Here is a 15,917-nt window from a genome sequence, read left to right on the forward strand (position 1 = left end):
GAAAAAGAATAGAAACTAGATTTGAAGAAGATCAGGCTTGAAGCAAGACCAGCTTCAAGATTCTTTGATGCTAATACCCTGTTGTGGAATCATGAAGTAGATTATGTAGAGGTGGATGGGGGAAGGGAGAAAAAGGAAACAACATGAAAAGTATTTCCTTAGATATATTAGCAGCCCTTGACTCAAGAGAGAGACCATCAAAGATGACTCCAGTGTGTCTATCCTAATGACTAGAATAATAGTAACACCCACAGAAAAGCAGACAGTAGGGAGAAGAAGTAGGTTTAGGTGGGGAATAAATAAAATTTCTTTCAATTCTGGATTTTGCATGTCCACAGGCTTTTCTACAGAGATATTCTAAACAGTGCTGAGGCTTTTAACACCATATATAATCTTTTTATTTCTCCATAATTTAAGATTACATGTTATCATCTAACTAGGGGGAGATTCTATTGCAACAGAAAAATAGAGATAATGGAAGACGTATGTAGGGGATCTACTATGGCTGTGAAAGTGCACATGAAGTTCAGTGGGTACAGCAGAACAGCATGAGATTTGAGCCTCCAAAGCTTATCACAAACCTGGGCTGAACCAGCAGCACCAGTGAGCCAGTACCTGAAACATCAGCGGGGTGGTTGCAGAAGAAAAGTTCAGACTCTTGATCATGTGGCTTTCAGGATCGTACTTTGACATAAATCCCTTGATTATGACCGTTTTGGCTGTTCCTTGTTCACCAATTAACAGCACAGCCTAAGATAGGAGTTGAGAAAGAAATCCAAGAAATACAATAAAATTATTGTCATGGGCTGGATTGTGTCCCCACAAAATTTATCTGTGGAAGCCCTAACCCCCAGTACTGCAGAGTGTGACTACATTTGGAGACAGGGTCTTTAAAGGGATGATTACATGAAAAATGAGGCCGTTAAGGTAGGCTCTTGTTCAGTCTAACAGGCATCCTTACAAGAAGAGGACATTTTGACACACAGAAAAACAAAGATGCACACACAAGGACCATGGGAAGACACAGTGAGAAGACAGCCATCTGCAAGCCAAGGAGAGAGAAAGGGCTCCAAAAAAACTAAACCCGCCAACACCTTAATCTTGCATTTTAAGGCTCCAGAACTGTACAGAAAGAAATGTTCGTTGATTAAGCCACCGAGCCTGTGGTATTTTGTTATGGCAGCCATGGCAAAATAATATAATGATCAAAAGAGAAGGATTTCTCTTTAGAAAAACAAGTCAAAATTCACTTTCTCTCAATATATGAAAAATCATTACTTAATTATGAATTAAAGCTATTCAACTTTAATATTGTTACTGAGGAATAATAAAAGAAGTATATTAATTTGGCTAATACTTTTATTTATTCTAAACAGCAACATAAAACATTCTAAAATAAATGCAACATGCTTCATGTATTTTTTCTCTTTTTAACATCTTTATAGGAGTATAATTGCTTTACAATGTTGTGTTAGTTTCTGCCGTATAACAAAGTGAATCAGGTATATGTATACATATATCCCTATATCCCCTCCCTCTTGCATCTCCCTCCCACCCTCCCTATCACACCCTTCTAGGTGGTCACAAGATGCTTCATGTTTTCAAGGGACATTTTTAAATATGTTACTTTTAATAAAAGTGAAAGAGCCATACCTTGCCCTGTTTAGCGATGGTTTTAATTAGGAAGTCAGTTCTCACATTGTCAACATTTGGCACCAGGATGGAGCCATATTCTGGGGTGATATTAGATGGATACACATATTCCTCAGTACACGTCTTCCAGTGCATCCATTTACCTGAGGTGAACAGAGAACATTTACATCTTCTTATTCCTATTAATAATTTAATTCCTAATTATAATGAGCAGACTTCCTTGAATCTCATGAAGCCATCTTCCAAAAATTCCCCACAAAGTAAAATTCATTAAATTCAGACATCTAAGTATTTCAGTATGTGTTCGCTGAGTCAAAATTTCCCAAGAAACTATTCCCAAAGTGGTAATATTAGGAAATAGTAAGAAGTATCTTGGAATTTTCTTTTTAAACATGTAGGTTTTCAAAAACAAAAAGTGTGTATAGAAATACAGGACAGGGGACTTCCCTCGTGGCACAGTGGTTAAGAATCCACCTGCCAATGCAGGGGACACAGGTTTGATCCCCTGTCCAGGAAGATCCCACATGCCACAGAGCAACTTAGCCCGTGCACCATGACTACTGAGCCCGCGCACCACAACTACTGAAGCCCGCACGCCTAGAGCCTGTGCTCCACAGCAAGAGAAGCTACCGCAATGAGAAGCCCGCACACCGCAACGAAGAGCAGCCCCCGCTCGCCGCAACTAGAGAAAGCCCGCGCGCAGCAACAAAGACCCAGTGCAGCCAAATGAATAAATAATTTATTAAAAAGAAAAATACAGGACAGTGATAGTCGTATATACCTAAAGTCATTTTTCATTATGTACTTCCCTAACTGTAAAACCAAAAATAAAACATCCTAGGATGCCATATATAAATATTATGTATATTTGTACTTCATATATGTGTATATATGTACTTTATATATATGTATGCACATTTAAATAAACTTAAAGTATTGCAATACATGCATAGACACAGATGTATAGATATACACACCTATTTCATAAAAATATACCTACTTTGTCATTTTTTTATAAGTTGCTGATTATATCGAATGAATGGCTGAAATGGATCTGATTTGGTGATTTTTTTTAATTTGTTTTTATTTCATGAAAAGTTCAGAAAGAACTTTTGAAAGTTAACAAGAAAATGTGCATTTGGAACTCAATTGAAATAAATATTTGAAAAAGAAACAATTGACTCTCTTTCATACGCACATAAACATTTCCATTTCAATTTTACAGCCAAGAGTTTTAATTACCATTTAGAAATATAGATGATAGCTAGCTAGCTAGATGATAGATTGACAGATGATAGATAGATGATAGGTAGATAGATAAATAGAGTGTAAATATTAGCCATTTTGGAAAAAACTGGTCCCACGTGTGATGGATGGATAGAAGAGAGGGGCTCACCATCAGATGCGACGTAATAGTCAAACATGGTGTCGTCAGGCCCTGCTAGAGGCGGCAGGTCCAAGGCTAGCCTCTCCTGGGAGCACAGCCAGTGTTCCATGCGGCGCCGGCCATCCAGTTCCAGCACTGCCCCAACGCTCCACATTAGGGAGAAGACGTAGAGTCTCCCCAGGTGCTCCGGCGTGACCTCCCCACCTTGTTCCTGAGCACGAAAGAAACTTTTCTTTTACTTAATTCTCAAAGCAAAACTTGGCTTTAACATTTTAATGAAAATAGCAAAGATCTAAAAGGGATAACAGTTTTCCCCCAAAACAAGAATGAGGGAAAGATGAATAAAACTGGAGAACAAATGCAGAACTGATCTCTGGGAATACCAAGCTGGTCTCCAAAATAAATTTTGAATGCTTGTTAGACGACTGAGAACCTGCCCCTAATCCACAAATCTGTGGTTTGCTTTGTGGAAAAAAACAAACAAAAAAAAGAAATGAAAGAAAAACACAAAATATGCAGTGTCCATGTTTGAAACCTCCCCACTTCCCCATGGTTCTAAGAATCATGTTCAAATATCACAGACCCTGCACAGTATGGCTCAGCTAAAAGGAGAGAGAGTTCTAGAAAGTTAAGTGATTTACCTTGGAAGGGATCAGGCCTTGAAGCATGTTGATGCTTTGCATGATCACAAAGGCCTCCAGCATCTCCATCTGGTGTTCTAAGTTCTGAATACTGAAGTGATACAGGTCTGGAAATGACTTGGTGTACAGCTGACGAAGAATTTCAGCTTCTTGAGGCGAACGTTTTTTAAGAAAGCCCTGTTGGTTTGCAGATGAATGCATTAATTGAATGTATTAGCACACCAGAAAAATGGCCATTTTTGGACAAAAGTTTTCTAAATATCGGTTAACAATAATAATAATAATATCTAATGATTATACGGCACTTCTGATGTACCAGACCTTGATATAAATTCTTTCATGTATTACCTCATTTAATGCTCAAAACAACTCTGTGAGGTAGGAATTGTTATTATCCTTTTACAGATGAGGAAACCAAGGCCCAAGGAGTTTAAGCAACATGACCAGGATCCCACAGCTGGTAGGTGTCAAAATTCAAACCCAGAGTCTGATTCCAACATCCCTACATTCAGCTACTACACTACACATAAGCTCAGGCCTTGAAGCAAGATGGAGGGAAACGTCTTCGGCTCTTGATTAAAATATGCTAGGAGAAAATGAGGAGGCATATATATGGAAATAACTTAGAAAAAGAAAAAGGAATAAAAGATGAACAAAGGAAATCCATCCCCAGATTTTTCAAAATAGGAAACAAAGGTTTATCACAATTTTATTTCTTCTAATTTAATGAATAACCAGTGTAGAAAAAATATCAAAGAATACTCAGGAAAATGGGGAATTTAGTCATCTGGAAACCCAATCTTAGGAAACTACATGTGATTCATAACAAAATATCACTTAACACAATATTTTCTTCAGGTGAGGAAAGTTCCCTTGGCATCAAGAGATCAGGTCATTCTTAGAGATTCTGAACAGAAGCAATAAAAATGTTGATTCTCAATCATCCATCATTTCATGAATTCAACGTGATTGCACAGCAACAAAAACGAAACATAGCACTTTCAAGTTGATGGTGCTATGTAATCAGCGTGGCTCACAGAGGCTCGTGGATTCCCATGAACACAACTTCCCCATTGGTCTGCCCTCTAGTAGTTCTCTCAGGGCTGCCCTGCCCTGCTCTAAACACCTCCAGTCTTGTGAGTCTTGCTTCTTGCTAACCATTTGTAAGCAAGTTAGCGCTAATGTAAAGGCCTTATTCAGCCTCAACATGGACAGATATAATAGAAGCTCATTTCGTAAATAGCAAACTGTAAATATTCATTAGCTAATAGTGTAAAAGTATTGTTTAAAAGCCTTTGTGAATTTAAAGTATTTGGGGGAAAATCACAAATTCATTTTCACTTGGAGTTTGCTGCATCTGTGGTTACCAAGGCTGAATCCATTGTGGTACTTTAAAAAAAAAAAAATTTTAAAAACAATAACTCCTGCACCTTCCTCCTCAGATTCTAAATTGATAGACTGAGGTATGACACAGTCATCTGTATTTTTTTTTCTTTTTTTTTTTTGCGGTACGCGGTCCTCTCACTGTTGTGGCCTCTCCCGTTGCGGTGCACAGGCTCCAGACATGCAGGCTCAGCGGCCATGGCTCACGGGCCCAGCCGCTCCGCGGCATGTGGGATCTTCCCGGACCGGGGCACGAACCCATGTCCCCTGAATCGGCAGGCGGACTCCCAACCACTGCGCCACCAGGGAAGCCCAGTCATCTGTATTTTAAAGAACTGTCATTGGTGATTATTCTTGCAAAGTCAGGGTTGAGGACTCTTGCTCTGTATTCTTCTTAAAGGATGGATAATTTAACTGTGAAATCTGAAATCTTCAGAAGCATTTTCAATGACATATCCAACTGTACTTCAGTATCATTTTGCTTTAAAATCCCCTCCTTCTTCACATCTTCATCTACTTGATTTAAAATATGAATTCATAAGTTTTCAATCAAAATTATCTCCGAAAAACTTATGTAAATGAAAATAATAATTTGACCAACAATGTCAAAAAAGATTTTACAGGTGGTTTGTCTAATAAGCATTCTGCCTTATAATATTTATTTAGTAAAATATCTAAGTATGCAAGGCATTCAATTATAATCTTATGATAATCAACATACTCTAACATACATTGGTAGTAATAAAATAATATACCTTACCATGAATTGAAAAGATATTATCTGAAATATTATTTCCAAGTGCGAACTTAAAACTAACGTTATGACTATTGAATCTCATAAAAATTCTTTATATGAATTTTAATAAATTTTCTTCTTCAAGTTAATATTCTAAGACAGTTGTGTTCATGGGAATCCACGAGCAACTGAATGAGTACCTTTTTAAAATATCATGAATCTCCAAAGTGATACAATTAAATTTTCCTTATTCACTCACAGTTTGGTGGGATTGTTTTTTTTAATATTTATTTATTTATTTGGCTGCACTGGGTCTTAGTTGTGGCATGCGGGCTCTTAGTTGCGGCATATGGGATCTAGTTCCCTGACCAGGGATCGAACCTGGGCCCCCTGAATTGAGAGCTCAGAGTCTTAACCACTGGACCACCAGAGAAGTCCCTAGTGGGATTATTGATTCACCTAGGCCTTGCAATTATTCCCCAGCCCACAGGGTGTAATTCACAGGTCTAAAATTATTAGAACTGAAGAACCCTGAGCACTGAAGAAACCGGTAAGGGACAACCTGGGCTGAAGGTCCCAGAGCATTCAAGGATCTTCCACAAACATCAGCATTAAAATGCAATTACACCAACAGGTGTGCCGAAAAATCAGCGCACACTCTAAAAGAATGCTAAAGGATCTGTTTCCCTCTTTAATTATACCAAAAAAAAAAAAAAAAAAGATTCCAATCATACCTCAAGAATAGGACTCCAATCAAGGACAGAAGAACTCATGAAAACCATCCCATTTCTTGAGACAGTAGCAGGCGAAGCATTATCGATGTTATGAGGTTCGAAAACAATCTTGCAGTTTGGAGCCATGGGAATCCGATCACCATTGGCAAGGGTTAGAGTTTTGTTGTCATCCAAAATGGAATTCAGATTTTCAATCCAGATGGCATCTACTGGCCCATCAAGAACTATCCAGATATGGTCCCCTAGAACATCCCGCCAAGGGCAGGGAGAAAAGCATAGACACACATATATGCATATATACATAACTACTATGCTTGAAGAAGTGCTATAATTTGATGTAATTTTCATTAATTTTTTAAATAAAGCTTTGATCTAAACGATTATCGTATTTTGTCACATAGGACTCTTCCTGTTCTTTATATAGCACTGTTTAAAGCCCATAATCAAGAAAAAGTCATTAGTTCATTGAACAGATATTCCTTGAGCACCTTCTCTGTATCAGCACAGTTCAAGGGATATTGTGATAAAAAAGACAACATCCTGCCTTCACAGAGCTGACTTTCTAAGGGGTAGACATGACAATCAAACCAATATGCAAAGAAATATATAAGAAAAATTCAGCAGGATAAGAGGGTGAGGCATTTTAGATAAGGTGGTCAATGAAGTACTTCTGGAGGAGAATGAAGTGATGTAAAGATCTAGAGCTAGAATTTTTCAGGCAGTGGAAACAGTAGTTGCAAAGATCCTGAAGTGGGTACAAGCTTAGGGTGATCATGTTCCAGGAACAGCAGGAAGTCAAACCTGGTTAGAAAGAAGAAGGGAAGGGGGAAAGGGATGTGAGTGATGTCAGAAAGGCAGAACCACGGAATCCATTCTGGTCTGCACACGTTTAGTCTGAGATGTCCAACAGACAGCCCATAGCGCTGTTGAGTTGGGAATTCAAGGGCTAGAGATTAAAATGTAGAAGACATCAGCTTAGAGATGGCATTGAGAACCATGGCCTGGGTAAGTTTCTTCTAGATCATAAGTATAGATAGAGACAAGAGGTCTGAGGACACAAGCACTTCAACGTTTAGCCTTCTGGTAGGGTCTCCTCCACTGCTTCCTCCCTCTGGCTGAGCTCTCAGTGAAACAGAGGTAGGAGGAGAGTCAGCCAGTAAAGTATCCCTGAAGTCAAGTGGTGGAAGAGTTTCAAGAATAAGTGTGATTGGGCTTCCCTGGTGGCGCAGTGGTTGAGAGTCTGCCTGCCGATGCAGGGGACGCGGGTTCGTGCCCTGGTCCGGGAAGATCCCACATGCCGCAGAGCGGCTGGGCCCGCGAGCCATGGCCGCTGAGCCTGCGCATCCAGAGCCTGTGCTCCGCAACGGGAGAGGCCACAACAGTGAGAGGCCCGCATACCGCCAAAAAAAAAAAAAAAAAAAAAAAGAATAAGAGTGATTAACTGTGCCAGATACTACTGAGAGCAGGGTTATACTGAGAATCGATAGAATGTCCAACAGAAACGCCCTTGTAAATTTAGGTATTCAGTTTAATAGTTACTCTTAATTTCTTAACCACTAGTTACTCTTACTTACCAACACCATGACCAAGTTTGCAGTTCTAATTTTTATCTCTAATTTAACAACTGTGGAATATTCTAAGTCAAATCAAATGCTATGAAATTCCTAATCATGCTCATTCAACTAGCAGTTTAAGTAAAATGATGATCTGATCACCAGAGTCCCTGTGAAAGAAAAAGCATATGTTGCCTTTCTAGAAAGGACTTAAGAAAAAACCTCTCTAAGCACCTATTCTTTAAGGTAACATTTGGTTACTGGATCTGTGTTTACACAGGATTACTAGAACAAATCAGACACAAAATTTTATTTTATTCCCGTATAACAACAGCAATTTCTAATATGAGCACACTTTAGAAATGAAGCGCTTTCTTTTCTCTTTTAACAATTGGTGTTGGGTTAATCAGCCACATTCTCTCAAAGAGAACGTCAGTGGTGCCACTTTAAACGTTTTTCAACAGAACACTGTTGCCCAAAGTGTGGACTCGTGAAGTAAGACCAAATGTCTTGTCCTCCTCCTATATTCTTATTTGTCCCTGCAATTGCTTGCACTGTGCTTTTCTCTTACTTATTCAGGAGTGAGAGGAGAATTGCTATCACCTCTTCCATCTGAGCTTATTTTCTGGGACACTGGGCTCAAGTCCCTAAGTAAGAGAATATTCAGAGTGAACCAGTAGCCCTTAAGGAGTGTGTTTAAACAAAAAACAAAACACCCGTATACATCTAAAAGAGAATAATTTGTTAGACTTCATTTTTTGATATACACAATTTTCTTTCCAAAGAGGCCCATTTCCTCCTGTGATTTTATAGGAGAATCGGTTTTCTAAAAATAGGCCATACTTAAACAAGAGTACCACTTTTTAACTCTTCAGTGAAAACAGTGATGATGAAATCATTTGAATACAGTACTATCAATGTTCCTTAACAGCTTTCTGTAACTATTTTATCCTAAGTTTTCAAAGGAATACAGAAATTTTTTTTCAAAAGGAAAATAATTCCCTTTGTAACCAAAAACAAAAGGGGGGGGTGTTTTAAATACACTAACCAGTCATTTCAGTATTTCAACATTCACAAATATCATACTGATTTATGAGTTCTTGGTCTAGGATAAGATATAATATGGAGACTACAGTTGTTCTACTAATTTTAAATAGCCACAAAGGATGTTATTTAGAAGTACATGTCAAAAATTATACTTGTAATTCATCTTCTACCTTTCTTAGCCCTCAATGTTTTCCTCCAAAGAGTAGAAAATATCCCATCGGTCCAATCATTTGTTGCCACGTCAAGCCGACCAAACATCTGTGGAGCCGTAATCGCTTTGGGATTCATCCTCATTTCCCGGTGTGGTTTTCCACAATCTATACCAAGTAAATACAAATCTTAAACAACTCCCATGTAGAATGAGCCATCATTAGGCAACATTGCACCAATTTGCAGTGTACTGTCAGCAGGTGTTCAAAACATGAAAAAATGCAAAATTACATTGAAAATACATGTCTTACTGCATTTCAAGTTATCATAATTACCCTCATTATATTTTATTGACTAAAGCACTTTTTATCTTCGGGAAAAGAAAATTGCATGTTACATAAGGGGGAAAATGCTACCATGCTGGAAGTGATGAAGGAATTAATGTAGGATGGAAGTTCTTCAAATTTCACAGCTCAAAACTCTTTTGGTTTATGGCGTATTAGATTAACCCTTATATCTGAAATGTCACTTAAAGATACCTGATTCTCTCCATTAATAGCTTTGATTTGCTGAGATATGGTCTTACTCATTTGGAAAAAAATCAGCTAAACTAATGTTACAAAAATCAAGGATTTTTCTTCTGTGGTCAGCTTCAGAAAAGGTATTCAAATCTTTCAAACCCTAAAACTATTCTTAAATAAGATGGATTCTGTACATAGGGGACGGTAGTTACTAAGTAAAAAATTGAAGAATAAGATTTAAAGTATATTATATGTGGAATCTAAAAAAATGGTGAAGAACTTATTTACAAAACAGAAATAGACTCACAGACATAGAAAACAAACTTATGGCTATCAAATGGGAAAGGGTGGGGAGGGATAAGTTAGGACTTTGGGATTAAAATATACACACTACTATATGTAAAATAGATAATCAGCAAGGACCTACTGTATAGCACAGGGAACTCTGCTCAATATTCTGTAATAACCTAAATGGGAAAAGAACTTGAAAAAGAATAGATACATGTATATGTATTAACTGAATCACTTCGCTGTACACCTGAAACTAATACAATATAGTAAATCAACTGTATTTCAATTTAAAAAGTTTAAAGATTTAAAGTATAAAATCATAAAAATAGAGGCTAAAATATTACACACTGTGTGAAAGATTGACAAACACAGGCACACATACATAGATATGTACACTGGAAAAGGTGTTACATTAAAACCTATCTAGAAAATTAGAGAATAGCTCTCTTTTTCCAAAATCACAAAAAGAATCAGGGTAATTATTTACAATATTTTACAGTGCTGAAAAATTCAACTTAGTCACAGTTCAGCTTTTTCAATACATGATATCCGTAAGACTGGCAACATTTTTTAAAAATCTAATCACACTTTACAAAAGGCCAGCAACCTCTTCAAATGTATCATAGGTGAAAACTGGACTTGGTCTGTTGCCCATACAAGAGAAACTATCAAAAATTATTTCCTTATGGTTGTAGGTAGAATTATATCATTTTCATTTAAAATATGATACCATAACATTTTTATAAGAGCACTCTAAGGAAAAAAAAAAAGGTTGACTTTTTAAATGTTGGTTAAACTAATTCCTCTTAACTCTTCTCCTAGGCATTTCTTGACTGTCCTGATCACTCCACCTTCATGGACTCTGCCCCAGAGTAAGCACCCTTTTCTTGCTGTCACCTTCTTAGGACCTCCTTATGGAAGTTCCCAGACAGCCCCTCCTGTCCCAGTCTATTCTCTACGTGGCCACCGGATGGTCTTCTACACACAGGGCTAATCACACCACTCCCCAGCTCTATGGCTTCCCATCACCCACAGGATAAAATCTCGGTATTTATTATGACTTACAAAGCTTCTCATGCCATGCCCTCTGTACTAATTTGAATTCCCCCTGGAAGCCAAGCCTGAGACAAAGACATGGGAACTGAGAGTCTGGATTCTAGGGGAAAGAGAGAGTGAGACAGGAAAGGAGAGAGAGCCAATAAAGGGCTCATTGGTGAGCTGGTCACAGATGGAGTGTCCCTCTAAAAGACAGGAGGTGGGACATTTCCCTTCCACTCTTTGCCTCATTGGTTAAGGGTATGGCTGCCTCAGGAGCATTAATTCTCACCCAACCCCTTCTTCCAGGCTGAGCCAGTTCTCTAGCTTCAAGGAAAGTCATAAGGCTGAAAAACCGGGAGACACCGCTGGCATCTGGGGGAGAAACTCTCCAACAGCTGCATCTGTAGCAGGGGAGGGCCAAAGGGATGCGGCCCTGGGCACCAATAGCATCTTCTATACCTCCTCATCTCCCCACTCCCACAAATTAGATTTCATCCATGCCAGAGAGCTTCTCCAGGCATTTCAAGCTCTCGTCAGTCCCTCCTACCTGCTCAGCCTCTTCTTTCTGCTAAGAATGCCTTTTATCCATCTGCTATTCAACCCGCAAACCTCAGATGAAGTAGCACCTGCTCTGTACGCCTTTCTAGAATTCCTTCAAAAGGTTTCTGATCTCCTTTGCCTCTGCTTACATCATAATTGTCCAAATCTTCTTCATGTCCAATCTTCCATGCTGAGTTACAATTACCTGTGTCACTACACTACACTGTAAACTCCTTAGACATGGTCATTTTTTTTCCATGCCTGCTTTCCCATTTCTAGTACAGAACCTCAAAGTACAGAACATCAAAGATATTTGATGAACAAATACATGATGAATAAGGGAACAAATAACATACATGGGTCTTGCAGAAGTTTAACCCAAGTACTTTCTCAATCTTTTGGATAATCAAAGTTTTCAGTAAAAAATCAATGTCATTTAACATAACAAATGTTTACCCTACATACTAATACCAAGAACAGGTTAATAAACAGCAAATAGGCTAATAATTTATTCATCTTTGCAAAGAACTTCTCCAAAATCAGTGATGCCATATTGATTACATCATTTAGACATATTATACACAGTGTAACTCTATTGTTTAATACTTAGTACTCATTTTGTTCAAGTCATTGTACCCAGTGCATTTGTAGTTTATTGTTAACAGAAGGCAGCTTCATAACAACAACAAAAGTATCTTTAAGCATAATTTGAGAAGGAGAATACATCATTTTAATGCTATGTAAAACTCCCAAAGCAGAACCTTACTAGTACACATGAAAACCATGTGGTAAGTTTTGCAGGTGTGACCTCTCAGTTTTGGTGGAGGTAGGTGCTAGCTGAGAGCATAAGCCTGTCTCAGTATGAAGACCCCCTGGTAGAGTCCTGAGGTACAGAATTCACTTCGTCCCATAGCTGAGGAAATTGAGACTAAATCTAATGTATGCAGGACCCTAGAATAAATACAGACCATAGTCACCAACCAATATCGATGCATTGGGGTTCCATGAGCTGACTGGAAACCCAGCCGGGCAGCTTTTCCTTGTGGGACAATGTATGATGCATTCTAACAGCCAAAGTTCTGTGAAATTTTGGAACTGCCATCGCTAAGGGCTGTGAATACTTTTAAGAAGGAAGTCGTCAACGTCTAATCAGAACCAGAGAATACAAGAATAATCATGAAAAAGGTAATGCCCAGTATCCTTAGATAACTTTAGGTTAGGGACTTAGATGTAAAACTTAGGGACATCTGGAAAATGAATACGTTTATTTCACTTCACAAGAAAAATATCTGATTCTGGGTGGGAAATTAGTTTATAATTAGGGTGATTTTTCAATACATAGAATTTAAGAGTTGGGATTAGAATTATATTTATTGAGAGGTAGCATCTTGGGTTAAGTCATAAGTGGCAAATGGTATGGTTTACTGGGAAAATTCTGGCTTTTTCATTAACGGGACCTGACCTTAATTTTGAGTCTCATCATTTACCATCTTTTTGACACTGAATATTTCTGAAGTTAAATTTTGACTTTTTTGTACAAAATGGGGATAACAATAGCCACATCTCAAGATCATTTTGAAAACTAAATGGTATAACGTATGTAAAACATATAGCACAGTCCATAAAATCACTTTAAAAAAATGTTTTTCCTGAAGCATTATTCAGAAAAGCCAAGATATGGAAACAACCTATGTGTCTACCAATGGATGAATGAATAAAGAAGATGTGGTATACATACACAATGGAATGTTATTCATCCATGAAAAATAAGGACATCCTGCCATTTGTGAAAACATGGAGGGACCTTGAGGACATTATGCTAAGTGAAATAAGTCAGACAGAGAAAGACAAATACTGTATGATATCACTTACATGTGGAATCTAAAAGTGTCAAACTCAGAGAAACAGATTGTAGAACGGTCCAGGTCACCAGGGATTGGAGGTGAGGGAAATAGGGAGATTTTGGAAAAGGGTACAAACTTCCACTTATAAGATTAACAAATCTGAGGATCTAATGTACAGCACGGTGATTATAGCTGATAATACTGTATCATATACTTGAATATTTCTATGAAAGTAGATCTTAAATGCTCTCATCACAAAAAAGAAATGGTTATTATGTGATACGATGGTGGTGGTAGCTAATGCTATGGTGATAATTTTGCAACATATAAATGTATCAAATCAACACACTGTACACCTTAAACTTGCACATGTTATGTGTCCGAATTATATTCGTATACAATAAAGCTGGAAAAAAACGTTTTTCTCCTCTGATCCATTAATGTACTGTGTTATCTCTAAAATCTACCTAATAGTCAAAAAAGTAGCATTCCCTCCTATAAATATATGCTAACATACATCTACATTTGTGTCCCTCTTGGGGCATTCATATGTATCACAACAGTTTAAATGTGTCTCCAGATTGACTGCCCCCTTACCTGCCATGGCGTTCATCAAGATGTGGATGCAGGTGGTTTTCCCTGCTCCACTAGGCCCCAGGGTCATCATTCCATGCCGCACTCTCTGTGTTTCAAACAACTGGATGACTTTCAGCTTCCAAGGAGGATGGTTGATTAAACCAGCTTCTTCAACCTGAAAACATAACAAACCGCCCACATTGGGCCACATGAACAGATATCTGGACTTATCATTGTGCTCAAAATAAGTATAGACATGGAGCGAGGTTACAGAAATGGGGAATTATTGTTAATGCATATGAAGTTTCAGTTGGGAAAGATGAAAAAAGTTCTGAAGACAGACAGTGGTGAGGTTTGCACAATACTATCAATATACTTAATGCCACTGAACTGTACACTTAAAAAACAGTTAAAATGGTGCATTTTATGTCATGTGTTTTACCACAATGAAATATATATACTTTTGGCTGCACCGCAGGGCTTGTGGGATCTTAGTGCCCCAACCAGGGATGGAACCCGGGTCCACGGCACTGAAAGCCCGAGTCTTAACCACTGGACTGGCAGGGAATTCCCAGTAAAATATATATTGCATAAAAAATATATATACATAGGCAAAAGCAGGCTGAACATAATCAAAATGATATCCCAGGCAAACAAGAAACACCTACAGTTGACTTTGGGAATTAAATACACTTATATTAACATTTTATTGAATGTATGTATTAGGAGCAACTTAAGAATAAAGGCTCAAATATCAAAATGTGTTTTAAATGTTTAATTTAAAAGATGATATTTAATTTAAAAGATAATTTCAAGCATACCAAGTTGACTGATATTCCATATCAATGTCAAGCCATCTTTATAAATCTTCTGCATAGTTTTTATCTATCAAACACATGTATGGAAGCTACGCTGCCAAATGCTATTCTAAGTTTAAACTTCTATGAGATTAGTACTATTGGTGTCTTCATTTTATAGGTAAGGAAACTGGGGCACAAAGAGACTAAGCAATTTATCCAAGATTATTAGTTGTTAAGTTATAGAGTAGGGATTGGAACCCAAGAAATTCATCCCTATGGTCCATGCTCTTAACCATCATGCTATGCTTAAATTCACTATAAATGATGCTCTTATTTTTACTTAAATAATTTTGGATAATAATCGTGTATCATTTTGTGCTATGTATTTTCTCTTCAGATTTTTCATATGCTATAAATTACTAATGTAAGTCACTTTATAAATTAGTTTATACTTAGCTTTTTAGGCAATGCTACAATTAATTTGGCCATGTGATGAAGAAGCCATTTGCAAAATGAATTATCACTTTTACCTGATTAGGAAATTAAGATCTTTATATACTGCTATTTAAAGGGGAAATGGCCACAAAATATTACCATATTGATTTTTATTACAAATATCTTCAAAGAATTGAAATGTATTTTATAAATATGAGCTAATCACCATTTCTATAAAAATTTTTTTTAAAAAACTCTTTTTCATAGGAAAGGAAGTTGAGGCACAAGGTTTTCATGATTCATTTCCATTCCTAGGAAGACTATAAAAAGTTAAAGCTGCACCAAGTATCATGGGAAATCCAGACACCTAATGATACACTTAACATGATGGATCCCCCCCAGAGCCCAAGGAAGAAATCACAAGTGATCTTGGGCCTGGGGAAAAAGAATGACAGCTAAGGAGCCATATGAGATCACTGCAAATGACACTCAGTAGCTACAGTCCTGAGACCAAAGCAATGTGGTAAACACCAGGGCCACAGAGAGAAACAAAACCAGCATGGGCAATGCAGCCGGCCAAGCTCCACC

The 15,917-nt window shown here is 37.7% G+C and overlaps 1 protein-coding gene across 1 annotated transcript in view; it reads right to left on the reverse strand.

Annotated features, from left to right (window-relative positions):
- DNAH5 (dynein axonemal heavy chain 5) overlaps positions 1 to 15,917 on the reverse strand; it is a 205,660-nt gene that overhangs the window by 103,278 nt on the left and 86,465 nt on the right. Inside the window, exons 41-47 of the mRNA XM_022581405.2 lie at positions 14,116 to 14,269; positions 9,305 to 9,451; positions 6,535 to 6,776; positions 3,682 to 3,858; positions 3,050 to 3,251; positions 1,654 to 1,796; positions 616 to 750 (exon numbers count right to left, since the gene is read on the reverse strand). Coding sequence (XP_022437113.2) covers positions 616 to 750; positions 1,654 to 1,796; positions 3,050 to 3,251; positions 3,682 to 3,858; positions 6,535 to 6,776; positions 9,305 to 9,451; positions 14,116 to 14,269 — 1,200 coding nt within the window. The remainder of the gene's footprint in view (positions 1 to 615; positions 751 to 1,653; positions 1,797 to 3,049; positions 3,252 to 3,681; positions 3,859 to 6,534; positions 6,777 to 9,304; positions 9,452 to 14,115; positions 14,270 to 15,917) is intronic.

Source organism: Delphinapterus leucas, chromosome 3, assembly GCF_059928025.1.
Source record: "Delphinapterus leucas isolate spDelLeu-1000000601 "Yukka" chromosome 3, BTC_Dleu_Yukka2, whole genome shotgun sequence".
NCBI classification, from domain to species: Eukaryota; Metazoa; Chordata; class Mammalia; order Artiodactyla; family Monodontidae; genus Delphinapterus; species Delphinapterus leucas.